This window comes from Lolium rigidum, chromosome 4 (assembly GCF_022539505.1).
Source record: "Lolium rigidum isolate FL_2022 chromosome 4, APGP_CSIRO_Lrig_0.1, whole genome shotgun sequence".
In the NCBI taxonomy this organism is placed as follows: Eukaryota; Viridiplantae; Streptophyta; class Magnoliopsida; order Poales; family Poaceae; genus Lolium; species Lolium rigidum.
In genome coordinates, this window is record NC_061511.1 from 197,835,128 (window position 1) to 197,851,087 (window position 15,960).

The 15,960-nt window shown below is 47.0% G+C and overlaps 1 protein-coding gene across 1 annotated transcript; it reads left to right on the top strand.

Moving 5' to 3' along the window:
- Positions 1–733: 733 nt before the first annotated feature.
- Positions 734–2,417, top strand: LOC124649017 (desmethyl-deoxy-podophyllotoxin synthase-like). The gene is made up of 2 exons (XM_047188697.1): positions 734–1,661; positions 1,756–2,417. The coding sequence occupies exons 1-2, from the start codon at positions 747–749 to the stop codon at positions 2,389–2,391; spliced, it is 1,551 nt and encodes a 516-aa protein (XP_047044653.1). The 5' UTR covers positions 734–746; the 3' UTR covers positions 2,392–2,417.
- Positions 2,418–15,960: the final 13,543 nt, after the last annotated feature.

Consider the following 15,960-nt stretch of genomic DNA (forward strand, 5'->3'; position numbering starts at 1 on the left):
AACTACAAAATGAAGAAACGGATCCCATCCCCTTTTTGCCACGGAGCGGCAAGCGGAAGAAGAGGGGGCCAACCACGCCAACGGTGTTTTGGGATTTAGGGCGCCGCCGCCTATCGCTAGAGACGAGCGATATGATGTGGTTTCTTGGTTGGTTTCTTTTGAGTTAACTTTTAAGAGTCTGGCCAGCGGATCTTGAGATAACGAAAATACCGTAAGTATCACGCTACGGGTTTTTGTAAGACACCAAAACGTATGGATACCACTTCCTCCAATAAATATATCTCAATATTGTGTAGTCTGTTCGCATTCCGTGTGATGTTTAAACAAATATATGTATTCGGTCAACTACTGCCCCTGCATATCTTGTCGTCATAAGTGTGATTCTCTGCAAGAAGATATGCATGCAATGTTATGGTCTGACCAATTTCTCTTTTTTGCTTAATCTTTGTTCACCAAATTTTAAAATGTTGCATACGTGGGCTACCAAGAATCGTTCGAAGGCACGGTTTGCTTCCCAACATAAATCTGAGGACATCATGTTCTCTGGACATATTTGTGAGATGATTTTGTGTGAATTTTATGAGAGCTTATGAAATCCGTACCGTAGTAAACCTGTAGTTGACGCAGAAGTGCAACCGGCCATTATCAACCAACTTGGCAACTTTCCTTACAAGGGGCCGAACGTCTCAGTCTCAGTCTATATATAAGCTTCAGAGCATAGCATAGATGCATTCCCCCAGCAAGCCATGGCGCAAGATCTCCAGTACAGCTACCACCATTGCCTCCTCTTGGCCGCCATCCTCGTGCTCCCGCTTCTCCTTGTCAAGCTCAGGCGGCACGGGAGCGGCCGCGAGACTAACCTGCCCCCGGGGCCATGGCCACTGCCGCTCATCGGCAGCATGCACCTCCTCGTCGGCGTACTCCCGCACCTCGCCATGCGGGACATCGCCCGCCGGCTCGGCGCTCCACTCATGCTGCTCCGCCTAGGTGAGCTTCGCGTCATCGTGGCCTCGTCGGCGGCCGCCGCGAGGGCGGTCATGAGGACCCACGACGCCGCGCTCGCCACCCGACCGCTGACCGCCACCATCCGCGCGCTCACCAGAAGGGACGGCCTCGGCGTGGTGTTCGCGCCGCAGGGCGAGCACTGGCGCCAGCTCCGCAAGCTCTGCGTCAACGAGATCCTCAGCGCGCGGCGTGTCCGGTCCTTCCGCGGCTCCCGCGAAGCAGAGGCCGCCGCCCTCGTCGCGTCCATCGCGTCGCTGTCGTCGTCGTCCGAGCCGGTGAACATCAGCTCCCTCCTCGCCACCTACGTCACCGACACGGCGGTGCGCGCTGTGGCGGGCGACCGAATGAGGGACCGCGACGCCTTCCTTGAGTGCGTGGACGAGGGCATCAAGGTGTCCGCCGGGTTCACCCTCGCCGACCTGTTCCCGTCCTCACGCCTCGCACGCGCACTCAGCGGGATGGCGCGACGCGCGGAGCTGCAGGGTGTCAAGATGAGCGGGATCATGGACGATGTCCTCGAGGAGCACCGCGTGAGGAGGTCGGCCACCGGCGCGGGGGACGAGGAAGAAGACATCGTGGACGTTCTGCTGAGGCTCCAGACGGACGGCGGGCTTCACGTTCCTCTCGAGACAGGAACCATCCGCGCCGTGATCAACGTAAGGCCTAGCTAGTACATCTCCATCTCAACAGAAATTGTTTTACTAGCAGCAAAACCTCACGCGCGTGTTCGACGAAATTCGTTCTTCACAGGATCTGTTGGGCGCTGGGAGCGAGACCTCGGCGACGACGCTCCAGTGGGCCATGGCGGAGCTGATGCGGGACCCGAAGAAGCTTCGCAGGGCGCAGGACGAGGTGCGCGGAGCCTTCGCCGGGGATAGCCGTGTCCGGGAGGAGGCCCTGCCGGAGCTGCGGTACCTGCAGCTTGTCATAAAGGAGACGCTCCGGCTGCACCCGGCTGTGCCGCTGCTCGTTCCGCGAGAGTGCCAGGAGCCCTGCCGCATCCTCGGCTACGACGTGCCCGTGGGCACCATGGTGCTCGTCAACGCATGGGCGATCGGGCGGGACGTCGAGAGATGGGGCAAGGATGCCGAGGAGTTCAGACCGGAGAGGTTCGAGGAGGCCGGCAACTGCGCGGTGGACTTCAAGGGGACGGACTTCGAGCTCGTGCCGTTCGGCGCGGGACGGAGGATATGCCCCGGCATAGCGCTGGGCGTCGCTGTCATGGAGCTCGCGCTGGCGAGCCTCCTCTTCCATTTCGACTGGGAGCTCCTCGGCGGCGCCGCCCCGCATGAGCTGGATATGACGGAGGCATTCGGGATCACGACGAGGAGGAAGAGCGACCTATGGCTGCACGCCACTGTTCGCGTGCCTCTTCCTAGCCTCTAGATACAATCATACAATGCTGTTCATGCATGGATTGCTTTCTCCCAGGCTGATTATAGTGGTAAGTAGCATCCCAGTAGCGGAAATTCAATTCGGCTCCCGGGTGCGTATGCTCCCTATACCAAAAAATTATATTTCGAGTTGTCGAAAATTTTTGACAAAAAATTCTACATGTACATCTTCATAATATATGTGCATTTGTCAAGTTTCACGAAAAAATAATATTTTTTATGGTCTATGTAAAAAAGAGAAAATTTATCTTGTAAAAAGCATTATTTTTAGGACTGAATTTTATCTTTTTTACACACGTTACATGACCAGTCCATTTTTTATGAAACAACTTTGTGAGCGTGTAGCACGTAAAGATGTACGTGCAAATTTTTCGTTTCAATTTTTTTGAAATTCCAAATATGTGTAAGATGAAATTCAAAATAGAGGGAGCATATGCTCCCATGTTCCAAAACACCACTCCCATGTAAGTAGTAGTATCATGCATGTAATATTTATGTATGATACTATCACTAGAGTGGATAGTACTAGTCATGCTATATTTAATGCCTTTTAGAATCTCGATGTAAATTTGTGTGGAGTATGCGATTTATTTGGCATTAAATTTTGGGTGTGTCTAAGGCTCAGTCGATTGAAACTTAACTTATGTCACAGTCGAATTACATCAGTCTGTTTCGACGTGGGCATAAACAAAGTACAAACAACAGGAAACATGAATCTTCAAACAGAAACAACATCCAACGATGAGTACGTGACTGAGACATAAGCTACGTCTCAGCTAGCTAAAACTTAGCAATTCCGTTAAATTTTCTCGTGATATGCGCTATGGTACAGTGTTTTACCTATGTTACTCTAATCTTTTTTCTCTTCCTTAATTAGCTGTCACATTATTTTTTGGTGGACTAATATGCATGATACTAACACTATGGCTAGCCTCAACCTTTGTCGGTTCTAGGAGAGTAAACCCATGGAGATGGAGGTGAACCCAACTCGTACGTCACGCCAATCCTTGCTAATCCCTATATCTCCATATTTCCTTATAGTCCCTGCCACTATTGATATTCAGTTAATCCCTGCACAAACAGCAGCAGTAATGTGTAAGTGGAATCCTATGTAAATCGCACTTGTATTTTATTTTAATTTTTTAGTATAATTTTAAGATAAAACTTGCATTAAAAAGGAAAAATAAACTATAAGTAGGATTTAGACGACACTTGACAACTCCACCAGGCAGCCACGAGCATATGCAGCAAGCAGCATCAACATGGGCGCATTGATTGCTTGGGCTTGATTCTTGCACCACTGCGTCTGGGAGAAGAAGCCCCCTACACGTTTCAGACGGGCCACGGGTCAAATTTGGCATGTTATTTGGTCGCCTGGGCCGACCATCTTTGCACCGGGTAGAGAAGCAATGCTCCATTGTATGGTTGCCTGCTTCCAGCCTAACTTGCACGCACGAAAAAACACGAATCAGCTGGTTGGTTGCACAAATCACAGTTTCATATCCTTACCACAATTCAAATAGGATGAGAATACCATGCCATAGCATGTTACATATGATCACACACCATTCAGAAGAACAAGATCCTCACAATCACCACAATGAGGAAGACGATGATGTAATCTTTGACCTGACTCTGATGTACCTTCGGTGGTGCTCCTTGTAGAGCATGTACTTCCTCCGGTGGTAGATGTGCTAATGGCACTGGCTGATCGATGGCCTCATCTGCCATGAACTCATCTTCCAGGAAGCTGAGTTACTCTTGATGTGCCTCCTTCAATGTTTCATAGCCTTTGTTGGAGTAGCGACTGACTTGGTCTTGACAGATCCTCCATGAGCTGTAGATTCCTGGAACCCGTCCGCGGAAGACCACATACCACTAGCATGGCATAAGAAGAACATGTAATCAATCACAACCATGAACCAATTCATAACAGAGCAATAGAACTACACAAGTGTTGACAACAAATGATAAATTAACAGGGGCATGCATGATCATTCCAAAAGGGGATCACAAGTTTATCCTACACTACTATGGTGTCATCCTACCACCACAACCAAAGTGGGTGTCATCCTAACACCGCAAGATAGTTCACCATCACCTTAGGGGTTAGTATATACTACCTCATAATAGTTACAAAAGGGGGCGATCAAATGTCTTTCAACCCTAGCTACTGCCAAAATGTACATCATCAGCATTATCATAAAGTTCATCACCTCCATTCATGCATCCCCAAAACCACCCCCTCAAGGGCACCACTACAGCTTGCAGTGGTACTTGGCAAGGTAGTTCCTTAGCCAGAGGAAGTGGTGTGGCTCGATCATGCCCACAAAGCTGCAACCCTAGGCCTTGTGGTCGACGAGGTGGCTCAACGCCTCCATGAGATCCTCCTCGGCGAAGCCAAGCATGTCAATGACCGCATTGTACAGGTCAGGGTGCATGTCCGTGGGCTTGTTGTCCCTGATGTCCTGTGCGACGTCCTTCACAACAACATTCATGTTGGTGAAGGCCACCAGCTCGTCGTCGGCGAAGGCACCTCTCTTCCTCTTGCCGGTGCTCGCCTTTTGTCAGGCCCGTCGGTAGCCTTCTCAGGTGGCCCATCGAGGATTATCGTGTCAGACTCCTAGGTTTCAGCATCCTCAGGTGAAGGAGTAGCTGTAGCCGAGCCCATGGGCTCGCTGGATCCCATGGCGTGCTTGCCGGTGGCGAGGCCGAAAGAGAAGATGGTATGCATCTCGTTGTAGTTCGCAATAGGCACATTCAGGAACTCCGCGTCCTTTGGGTGATCCTACGATATGAAGGTACAAAGATGTTAGTTGTGCTCATCCCTGATGAAAAGAGTTAGTGAGGTGGACAGAGCATGCTCACCGCGACGTGCCCGTAGTAGTGCTCACCCGCAAGGATGATTTATTTGGTATCGCCGCACCACTGAGTCCCGCTTAGATCGTGGAGCCTGGTAATGGTGAGCCACCTCTGCCTCCACTTCCTCAGGTGGTTGTACACCAGAGTGGAGCTAACGTCTATAGCACAGTGTTCAAACAGGACCTTCGCCACAGCAGTCAGATGGACTTCCTTGAATCCTTTGTCAGTTCTCACTCCGGTCTTGATCAAGCTACACATCTTCTCCAACACGAAGCTGGACATGAATGGAAGCCATTTCATGGTAACGTTCCCCTTCTGTGAGGCCTTCAAGGCCTTGGCCGCTTCGCTGTGGTTCTTGCTCTTCTTTGTGGAGGCCAACCTCGTCGCCACCTCTGCCGCTACCTGAGCCACCAGGCCACCCACATGCCCATTGATGGCCAGCACAGGGGTGACCACCACCTTGGACTCATAGAGGGGTTGTGAATCGGCAACTTGCGATGGGATTTGAGAGTCCCCAACGCAAACAAGCGCCTGGCTAAAGTCATCACAGAAGGAGTCCTACACACATCGTAGTACACAACGTGAATCTATTTGGGAACAAAGATATGGCTAAAGTGGACAACACAAGCCATACACACATCATCCTAAATCAGACAAGCAATACATTGCAACTGTGGGCAACACAAACCCTAGCAACATCATGGTAGCTCAGCACATTTGGGACAAACAAGGAACCGAAAATGTGGCACCCTAGCAAATTCATGATAGCTCAGCACAATCGGAACTAACCACTGCTACAAGATCAAACCCTAGCCAAGACCCGACAAATCCTAACCTAGATCTAAACATAACTGAGGTACCGGGGTAAGGGAATCCTTACAGTCATCGCCGGACGTGAAGAAGTGCTGCACCGGGAAGAAGATGAAGCCGCCCAGATGGAGTCGCCGCAGCTGCCGCAGCCACCATCGCCAACCGGAGATGTGTGTGCCTCTTACCTACTTGCAGACGGGAGGAGGAGCTCAAACTTTGGGGGGAGAGTGGAGGAGGGGGTAGAATAGGAGATGGGGAGCAGCGGGTGATACGTTGCAAACGTATCTATAATTTTTGATGCTCCATGCTTGTTTTACACCAATTTCTATATGTTTTGTTTACACTTCGTGGCACTTTTATGCATTTTCTAGAACTAACCTATTGACAAGATGCCACGGTGCCAGTTCCTGTTATGATGTTTTTTGTATTTCAGAAAAGTTGTACATGAAATATTCTCGGAATTGGATGAAACGAAAGCCAAAGTTCTCATTTTCCCGACCCGAAGACGGAGTCCAAAGCAGAGACGGAGGAGGGCACCGAGGCGGCCACACCATACCCAGGCGTGGCCCCCTCCCTGGCCGCGCCTAGGGGTGGTGTGGGCCCCTCGGGCGCCCACCGACTTCTCCCTTCCACCTATAAGTTGCCTCCCGACGCGAAAACCCTAAATCAACCAGCCTCCGTCCATGAAAAGTTTTGTAGCTCCGTCGCCATTGAAGACAAGTTTCGGGAGACATAAGTCTCTGTTTCGGCACCCTGCCGGGACGGGGAATTACCCCCGGAGCCATCTCCATCAACTCCACCGCCATCTTCATGGCTGGTGCTGACTCCCATGATGAGGAGGGAGTAGTTCTCCCCCGAGGCTGAGGGCTTTACCGGTAGCTATGTGGTCTATCTCTCTCTCCCATGGTATGATCTTTATGTGATCATGAGCTTCTTAATCTAGTTGATAAGTAGATGCTATTCTTCAACTATTACGCTACTCAAGTGGTTTTATTATGTGATCTCCGGAGACACCTTGTCCCACGGTGTGAAGGCGACAGTGTGCACACCGTGTGTGTCTCTTAGGCTAAACTTTACAGAAATACTTATAAATTGTGGTGTTTTGTTAGTACTATCTTTGGATGCTCAAAGCGACAGCACGGGGCATCCCGAGATTCGGAACGCGAACTTTAAGGAGTGCTTTTGTATTCCTACGCAGTGAATTGGTGTTCGTTATCCAACCAGAGATTAGTTCAGAGTAGCATATAGTGAAGAGATGATATTTATGTATTCAATTATGATATCATTGTTGAGAGTGTCCACTAGTGAAAGTATGATCCCTAGGCCTTGTTTCTAAGCATTGAAACACCGTCTACAGCCAGTTCTGCTACATCTAAGCATTTATGTATTACTACTCATAATCATCCATATTACTTGTATTTCACTATCTCTTCGCCGAACTAGTGCACCTATACGCCTAACAAGTGTATTGGGTGTGTTGGGGACACAAGAGACTTCTTGTATCTTAATTTCAGGGTTGCTTGAGAGCACTACAAGGGAAAGGCCTATTGCCGGCGCACCTAAAAGGCCCATTGCCGGCGCACCACGAGCCCGCCGCTGCGAACGGGCCGGTGATAACTGGCCACTGCCGGCGCACCAGGCAGTGCGCCGGCGATAGGTCATGTACTGCCGGCGCGCCATCGTAGCTTCGCCGGCAAAGGGCAAGTTCCACCGGCGCACCAGCAGCTGCGCCGGCAGTAGTGCTTGCAGCACTGGCGCATGCCACGCGCGCCGGCAGTAGGGCATGTAGGTGCGCCGGCAATAATATTCGAAAATTCTTTTTCAGATTTTTCCCAGCATATTAGAATACATATTTGACAGCGAGTATATATTTACAACACAGTTCATATTTATACGAACGGAACATGCAATATGAGAAGCACATAGAGAGCCAAGTCTCATTTCGGTATCAATACACAAATACGCAAGTCTGGTTCCGGAATGTTGATTCATACAACACATGTTCATATGCAACACCGAAGGACGAAGTTTCACAAAGTTAGAAGTCTCGGTACATAGTCGTCACAAGTGTCGTCATACACCTCACAATGTAGCTACTAACCTAAACTACAATCACATAGAACATGACCAACATGGTCACGATGACCATCATCACGAAGGCCATGGTCTTCATCCGGTTCCTCCTCATGTCCCTCATCTCTCCCGCTAGATAACGGGCGTATCTTCCTTCCGCCTCCACCCTAGTGGGGTATCCCTTGTAGCTGTTGCCGCTGAAGCGGTGCACCTGTCTCCGACAGTCCTCCCAGTCGTCGTAGACTCCAGGAACCCTCCCCTTGTACACGACATATGTCGTCGGCATCTCCATGCACAAGACAAATAAAACGTTAGTACCAATGCAATTAACAAGTGCCAACTCAAATAAGAGACAAGTAATATGAACTAAATAGCATGTGCCTCATACTTTGTCGGTCGAAACAAATAGTAACATTCGGGGATGGGGTAAGTGAAGCCAAGTAGGATGCACAACAGATTGATATTTGTGCCATCACACTAGGTTCACTCACCCCACCCCAGAGTGTACAAGTGACCAAACATTCTAATCATCGGCCAACGCAATGAACAAGTGCGAACTCAAATAAGAGACAAGTAGTATGAACTAAATAGCATGTGTCTCATACTTTGTTGGTCGAAATAAATAATAACATACAGGGATGGGGTGTCAACACCCGGATTTTTAAGTCCAGATGCCTATTATGCCATTCATCGCAATCCCAGGAATATTGTTTTTGCGAGACATAATAGATTGATATCACAACACATCATTCATTACATCACATAATTGTCTTACATAGAAGGATCACATGATCCAGTCTTAATACATCATAGTGGATCTAGAGATCCTATTACAAAACACATAGCGGAAGCGAAGTAACGGTTGCGGTCCATCTATTCCACGAGCAACCGTTGACGTCGGGAGTGATCCTAGTTGTCGTAGACGTCCCGCTGTCCATCTTCCTCGTGCTCGCTGTTCTCCTTCATAGTCCGGCCATTTGAATAGCCAGGGACAAAGCCATGAGTACTTTAAAGTACTCGCAAACTAATACTAATGTAAGCACTATCAACTATAGTAAGGGGGTGCTAAGCTCTAAGTTTATTTGCATAAAGCCAATTTTATTTCATAAGCATTTAGTAAAAAGCCTCTTCATTTGCTAACTAACTCAAGTGGGAACATTAGTGTCATTCCCACAACTCTGTTGTGATTCAAGTCAAAGTCACCATTTCAAGTTCAAATCACAAGTCACCCTTCACATGTCACATTTTTGAAAATGGTCTGATGACGGAACAGTATGGCCTTTCCAATCGTCCGTAACCGTGGACACGGCTATTCGAATAGTTCTACACTCTGCAGAGGTCGTACACTTGTGCCACAATATTTGCAATAATCCGTCGGGGTTAAGCGGCCCTGATTTATCATACTCCGTATGCGGACTACCAACCATAACCTTTCACTTACATACCCTAGTACGAGCACCTCTCCCCATGAGCTTGGCCTCCCGGTGAAAACCAACCTGTTAACCCGGGAACCGCACAGGGCTTGGGCCGGACAATTCACCTCATTCACGTCATATCACATCATTTCTTTTGTAGAGGCAGCCCTCGGCATAACCCCGATGACGCTTGTTTAGAGGGAACCCATACTAAAGCACATAAATTTCTAGTTAAGCCCTTACCCATGTTGGGTATTGTGGGGGTACTTTCAAATTGGAATGGTATCGCATCCGAACCCAACCATCAGTTTTTGGTAAAATTCACCAAGTCATTCACAAGTCATATTCACCTTCAAAATCTTTCAATAGAATGACTCATCATTCCAAGGTTTTCAAAGTTATTTCATTTCACCAGTTCCCATCTAGAGTAGTCAATTTTATATATTAGCACTAGCAACTAGTCATGAGGGGTGCTATCTAGCTTTCATTGCTCTAGGCTAAATTTGATACTCTTGTGGTATTCTATCTCTAGACCAAAGTTAACTATAAAAGCAAGTTATAATAATCAAAGTAAAAGCTTGTAAGAATAAAACTTGGGATGGGATCATGAAGCCTAAAGTAAATTGGTGAGTGTGCCTTGCTCTAGTAGAGCTTTGCACCTTGCAAGAATATTAGCTTGCAAGAGTATAGCTTGTTTTTGGGGTTAGCTTGCATTAATAATAGCTTGCCTTGGTTGGAGTAGTGATCAAAGTTCTCTTCCTCTTCAAAGTAGTCCTCCTCCTCCTCGGTGTACTCCTCGATACTAGCGTCTAGATACGAGTACAAGACACACAATTACCACACAAAGCCTAAGTACTAGACTAAGCACACACATAAATCACTCCTACTAAGCTATCAATCAACATGCTTATTAGGTGAGTGGATTTCATGTTATTCTTAAGAAAAATAACTTCCTCTCATTATAAAATTTTAATTAGGGTTTCTATTTATTTCTTGAGGAAAATAATTTCCTCTCATTGAATATTATTAAGATTTAATTTCCTCCATTAATGTCATATGACCTAGGTTGACCTAAGTCAACCTCTTCATAGGTATTAATTGGGAAGTGATTTAAATGAGGTACACTACCTCATGCCTTTTTATTACTCATGATTAATGATTTAATATCATCAACTGATTTAATATGAATTTAAAATTGACCATAGTCTATACCCCATATTAACTTAGTTGAGACAAGATTTAAATGAGACCACTACCTCTCATAAGATTTAATAAGTAGCCTTGAATAATTTTAAATACTACTATGAAAAAGATTGAATGTTTTTTTTAAATAAGAACCTATGGATTATGAATACATGTGTTATCAATTCTCATTGAATCTCTTGGAGTAAGCATTTAAATGAGAGGCTACACCTCATATAGTTTAATACCACATACTAATGATTTAAATGAGGTGTAGCACCTCATACCATTTGATTCTAACATGGTAAGGATCTAATATTATCAACAATTCATATGAGACCTAAATTATCAGAGTCCCTAGCTTATTGTGAATTGTTCATGACAAGATTTAAATGAGAGAAATATTCCCATAAGATTTATTAATAGTTTTGGACAATATTTTTGGACTAGACATAGCCATAAAGTCCTTTAATTGAACTAGGCCATGATCATTCAAGGTAAGCATGGCATATTTTTGCAGAAACAATTAGTGTAAGTGAAATGTGAATTATAGGAGTTGGAATCAACTCAAAAGCATTTTTGGTTAAATTTTAAGAATTAATCTAAGGCAGAAAAGTCCCTGCCTTGTTTATTTTGTCAGATTTATTCTATAAATACTCTAGGGTTGGGACCAGTGTAGTTTTGTAGATATTTTCACAAGGTTTCCAAATATATAAAATTTGTTAAATTTGGCCAAGTAGATTTGATTCTATTTAAATTGGAGAAAGTATGCAAGTAAGCAATTTGATTAATTCGAAAAATTCAATTTCAAACGCATGGGCCTAGGCGGGAAAAGAAATGGGCCCAATCTGTTTAAATGGTGCAAAGGCCAGCCCACCACGCGTCCAGCACGCGTGGGCTGCCTGGCAGGTGGGGCCCAGCGGTCAGTGGCTCATAACGCCCGAAACGGTACCTGGCAGCGTCGTCCGTTCGATCAGAAGCTGATCGCACGGCTGTGGTTCGTCGTCACCGTCGGGGGAGAGGAGCGTGCTGGCACGGCGGCGGTAGGGGGTCGACGGCGATCCTAGGCTCCGGCGAGCGGCGGCGTTGACGCGAGGTGACGTTGTCGAGGACGGCGGTCCTTCTGGTAGCAGTGGCGTCTCCGGGGATGGCTTCTAGCTCCGGCGAGCTTCTGCGGCGGTGCTGCGGAACTCCGGCGTGCAATTGGGCGGCTACGGCTCAAATTGAGGGGCGGCGCTGCTCGAGGAGGAGTTGTGAGGTGAGGGAGGAGAGTGAGTGTGCTCAAATCGATCGGAGGAGGCCTCTTTTTATAGGGCGAGGGGGGTGGCCGTGGCGGAGCTGGCGGGTCGTCGACGAGATCATCGTTCCAGTGTGGTGAAGGGGCAAGTGACAGGCGCGTCGTGTAGGAGACGTCCATGCGGTGCTGACGAGCGTGGTGGCGAGGCCAGAGGAGGGACATGCGCGTCGTTATCATCTGCGCATCGTGGCAGTACGGTAGCGGATGATCGTCGTCCGTGACGACGGCTACAGGGCGAGCGCGTCCAAGCGGCGTTGTCCGTGGAGGTAGCCGACGTCGAGGTGAGGCTGCAGGTGAAAGGAGAGGTCGAGGGGAGCACCGAGTCGATGGGGCACGATGGCGTCCCGTCGCGCTCCGGGCGTCATCGTGCGTGTCCCGGCGAGCGTGGGCCTTCCCCGGTCGTGTCCGGGCGCGTCGGTCCTGGTCGGCGCCGGTACTCGGTTCGGTCAAGGGAGGGCATGGTCATGCTCATCAAGGTCAGGGCAAGCTCAATGACATGTTGTGGCTCAGCTGAGGTGAAGGGAGATGGTGATGGCATGGTGGGTGACAAGAGGGCCGGCATGGTTGTGTTCTTGTCAAGGTGGTCGAGGTGCAGGGCTGGCAAGTGGATGGATTGATGCTGAGGGGTGAGAGGAAGTTCCAGGGCAGCAGAGAAGGGCCAGAGGTGGACTTGGTCCAACCAAAAATCTAGCATGGGCACAATTTTCAACTCTGCCCACAAGGTGTTTGATCTAATGGCCGAAAGAAAATTATTTTCAAATTTTGGAAAGATTTTTGGTGGGTTGCATTCATATAATATTTGAAGTAGATTGGTGGTGGTGGTGGTCAATTTGGTGATGATTTGCAAGTTTTCAAAAAGTGGATCATCTTCTCTTTGTTTCAAAGTCCTCACTTGTCTCCTCTATTCTGGTCAACCTAGTCAACATGAGGTATGGTGGTCAACAGGAAAGTTGTTCATATTCATATGGTCTTGGATGACATGGTCATAGTTGACCAAGTTTAGTTTGAGGAAAAGTAAAAACCAGGGGTTAAAGTGGGGAACATTTTATAATGTGGCCAAATGACCATTAGTGCATGTGAGCTCATATTTCATTCAAATTTGATTTGATTTGAGTTTGTTTGATTCCAAAGGTGTTTTTATGTGTTTAGTAACCAAACACAACCAATGGTGCAAGCCATAAAGGTCTAGGTTCAAGATTTGTAAAAATGGCCATAACCACATATGTGTATTGGAAAATCTTCTTATTTTCTTTTTGATTTGGTTTTTTCTTGATCCCCTTGATGTGGTTGAGGTTTAATATGATATAGGAAAACAAACCAAGCAGTGGAAACAAGCTTGATGGTCTTTGGCTCAAATTTATATTTTTGGGCCATATGCACATATGTGCGTTTCATCTTTTTAGTTCATTTTCTTTATCTATGATCAAAGGTCATGGTGTATGGTTGATTTGGTGTTAGATGGGGTTTAGTAAGGTTTTCAAACCAGTTGGGCCAAGTAGAGGTACTTAGGTCAAGTTTTGGAAAAATGGCTATGTGTCACATATGCTCCTATGCATAGGTTACTTTCTTTTTATTTTATTTGGTTTCAACTTGGAATTGGTTTGAGAAGTATTAGCTAAGGTTTATGAAGGTTTTCCAATCCTCTATATAAAGTGGAAAGGTCTAGGGTAAAGTTTTATAAAAATAGCCATAGGCACATATGCCTCTATCTTATTTAATTTCCTTTTATTTTATTTTCACTAGGATGATGAAAAGAGGGGTGAGATTTAGGGTTTGGTGGGGTTCACAATGGTTTACCACCATTTAGTATAAATAATAAAGGTAGGGTTCAAGATTTACCTATTAGGGCTATATGCCCCCATATATCTTTTATTTTAGTTTGGGTTTCTCAAAATAGATCCAAAATAATTTATGGTGAAGACTAGGGTTTAAGGTTTTTCTTATTTGATTTCTTTCTCTTTTATTTTATTGGGTGGGTAACCTTCACTTGATCACTTTAGGGTTTTAGGGTTTAGCACCTAAGCATAATAACACTCCTCATGGCAAAACACAAGATTTAAACAAGATCTATATGTATCAATCTTATTTTAATAAAAGTTTTTGTTGGTTCCAAAATTTGGAACTAGGGAAATTCATTTTGTTTGTTTTGAAATTTTTGGGTTGTTACAAACCCTTCCCCCTTAAACAAATCTCGTCCCGAGATTTTAAGAAAAGTTAGGTTCCTAAGAGAGATTGAGCATTTTATTAACAGGAGGACATACTTGGCATGGTCTGGGATGCTTCCTGAGCTGCAGTGGTAGAGACGGCCGTTGTTGTTGTTCTGATTCCTTCTTCCGGCAAAGCGGCGCTGTTGCTGAGCAGGTGCTGCGGTATTGGCGGCAATCCTGGCAAGCTTCTTGGGGCACTCATTGGAGTAGTGACCCACAACTCCACATTCATAGCAGTTGACGGTGGACTTGTCTTTGGGGTTGACGGGAACAGCGTTACTTCCAGTCCTCGGGGCAGTATTGGGATTGTTGTTGTTACTATTGGGGTGGTTGTTGGTGTTGATGTTGTTGTTGTTGTTGTGGTTGTTGTGGTTGCTTCCGGGCTTCGGGGGTCCTCCGTTGTGGTTGGTGTGGTTGGGGCGATAATTCTGAGCAGGGGGCTTGTTGTATCTCGATGCAAATCCTCCAGAGGAGTTGTTGCGGTGCTTCTGTGTATGGTGGGGTCCATTCTGGTTCATCATTCTTCTCTTGCGGTTCTCGTTGGCTTGATGCAGCTTTCCTTCCATCTGTATGGCTGAGTCCACAAGGGCTTCTAAGTCAGCGAACGGAATGTTCACTAACACAGTTTGCATCTCGTCATGCAGTCCATTCAGAAATCTCTCCTTCCTCTTCTCATTGGTGTCTGTCTCATCCGGGGCGTACCTTGACAGTGTAAGAAACTTGTCGCGGTATTCCACCACGGACATTCTTCCTTGCTTCAGTTCACGGAATTCGTCTCTCATCTTCTTGATTAGTCCTTGGGGCACATGGTATTTGCTGAACTTCAGCTTGAAGTCTCCCCATGTCATCATCTGTCCTGCATTCATGGCACGGGTGCTGGTCCACCAAGCTCTGGCTGGTCCTGCTAAGTAGTGCGTGGCAAACAGCACTTTCTCTGCGGCTTCTACTCCCGCAACTTCTAGGTTGTTCTCCATTGTCTGGAGCCAGTCATCTGCGTCAAGTGGCTCTTTAGTCTTGCTAAACATCGGAGGGTTGGTGTTCTGAAAGTTCTTGAGCTTTGATCCTGGGTGATCATGGTTTCCATGGCCTTGATTGTTCTGAGCTATCTGTTGCAGTGCAACTAAGTTGGCTTGTCGTTCAGCTCTCGTGGCTTCACGATCTTCCATCATCATCTGGAGCATCTGCATCATTGCGTCTTGGTTGGCGCTGCGGGTTGGTGGGGCCATCTGAGGATTGGAGTAATTGATAAGATAAGAGGGAAATTTCTATGGTTTGTTTGAGTTAAAGTTCACAAAGTTTCAAAATGTGAGTAGTGTTGAGGGGGTAAAAACCAACAACACTTTTTCATTCATACCAAGCATCATACATTACAAGGCTAACACACCGTTGGTTTGAAGAACCATTCATCGCTCTACGATACAAGGGGGATCCTGATACAACTCACACCTACTTAAGTGCTGGGGGGGGGGATACTACTCTTCAGGGTGGATGCTTCTTCTTCACGGGTGAGGTGCTTGGCGAGAGGCGAGGGCGTTATCCAAATCCCTGCGGGTTTTGTACTGCCTGAAGTCCTGAGGGGCTTTATAGGGGTTCATCTCTGGTTGTGGTGGGGGCATGGTCATCGGTCTTCCCATGGAGTCATGTCTTGGGTAGTAGAGGAAACGAGTGTTCTTGATCTTGTCCTCATTTTGTCCACACAGACGGGAAATTGCTTC

Bases quoted from the DNA above. Each gene is read 5' to 3' on its own strand.
- LOC124649017 (XM_047188697.1), top strand. From the start codon at position 747: ATGGCGCAAGATCTCCAGTACAGCTACCACCATTGCCTCCTCTTGGCC. The intron at 1,662-1,755 runs GTAAGGCCTAGC...CGTTCTTCACAG, and splicing joins CCATCCGCGCCGTGATCAAC to GATCTGTTGGGCGCTGGGAG.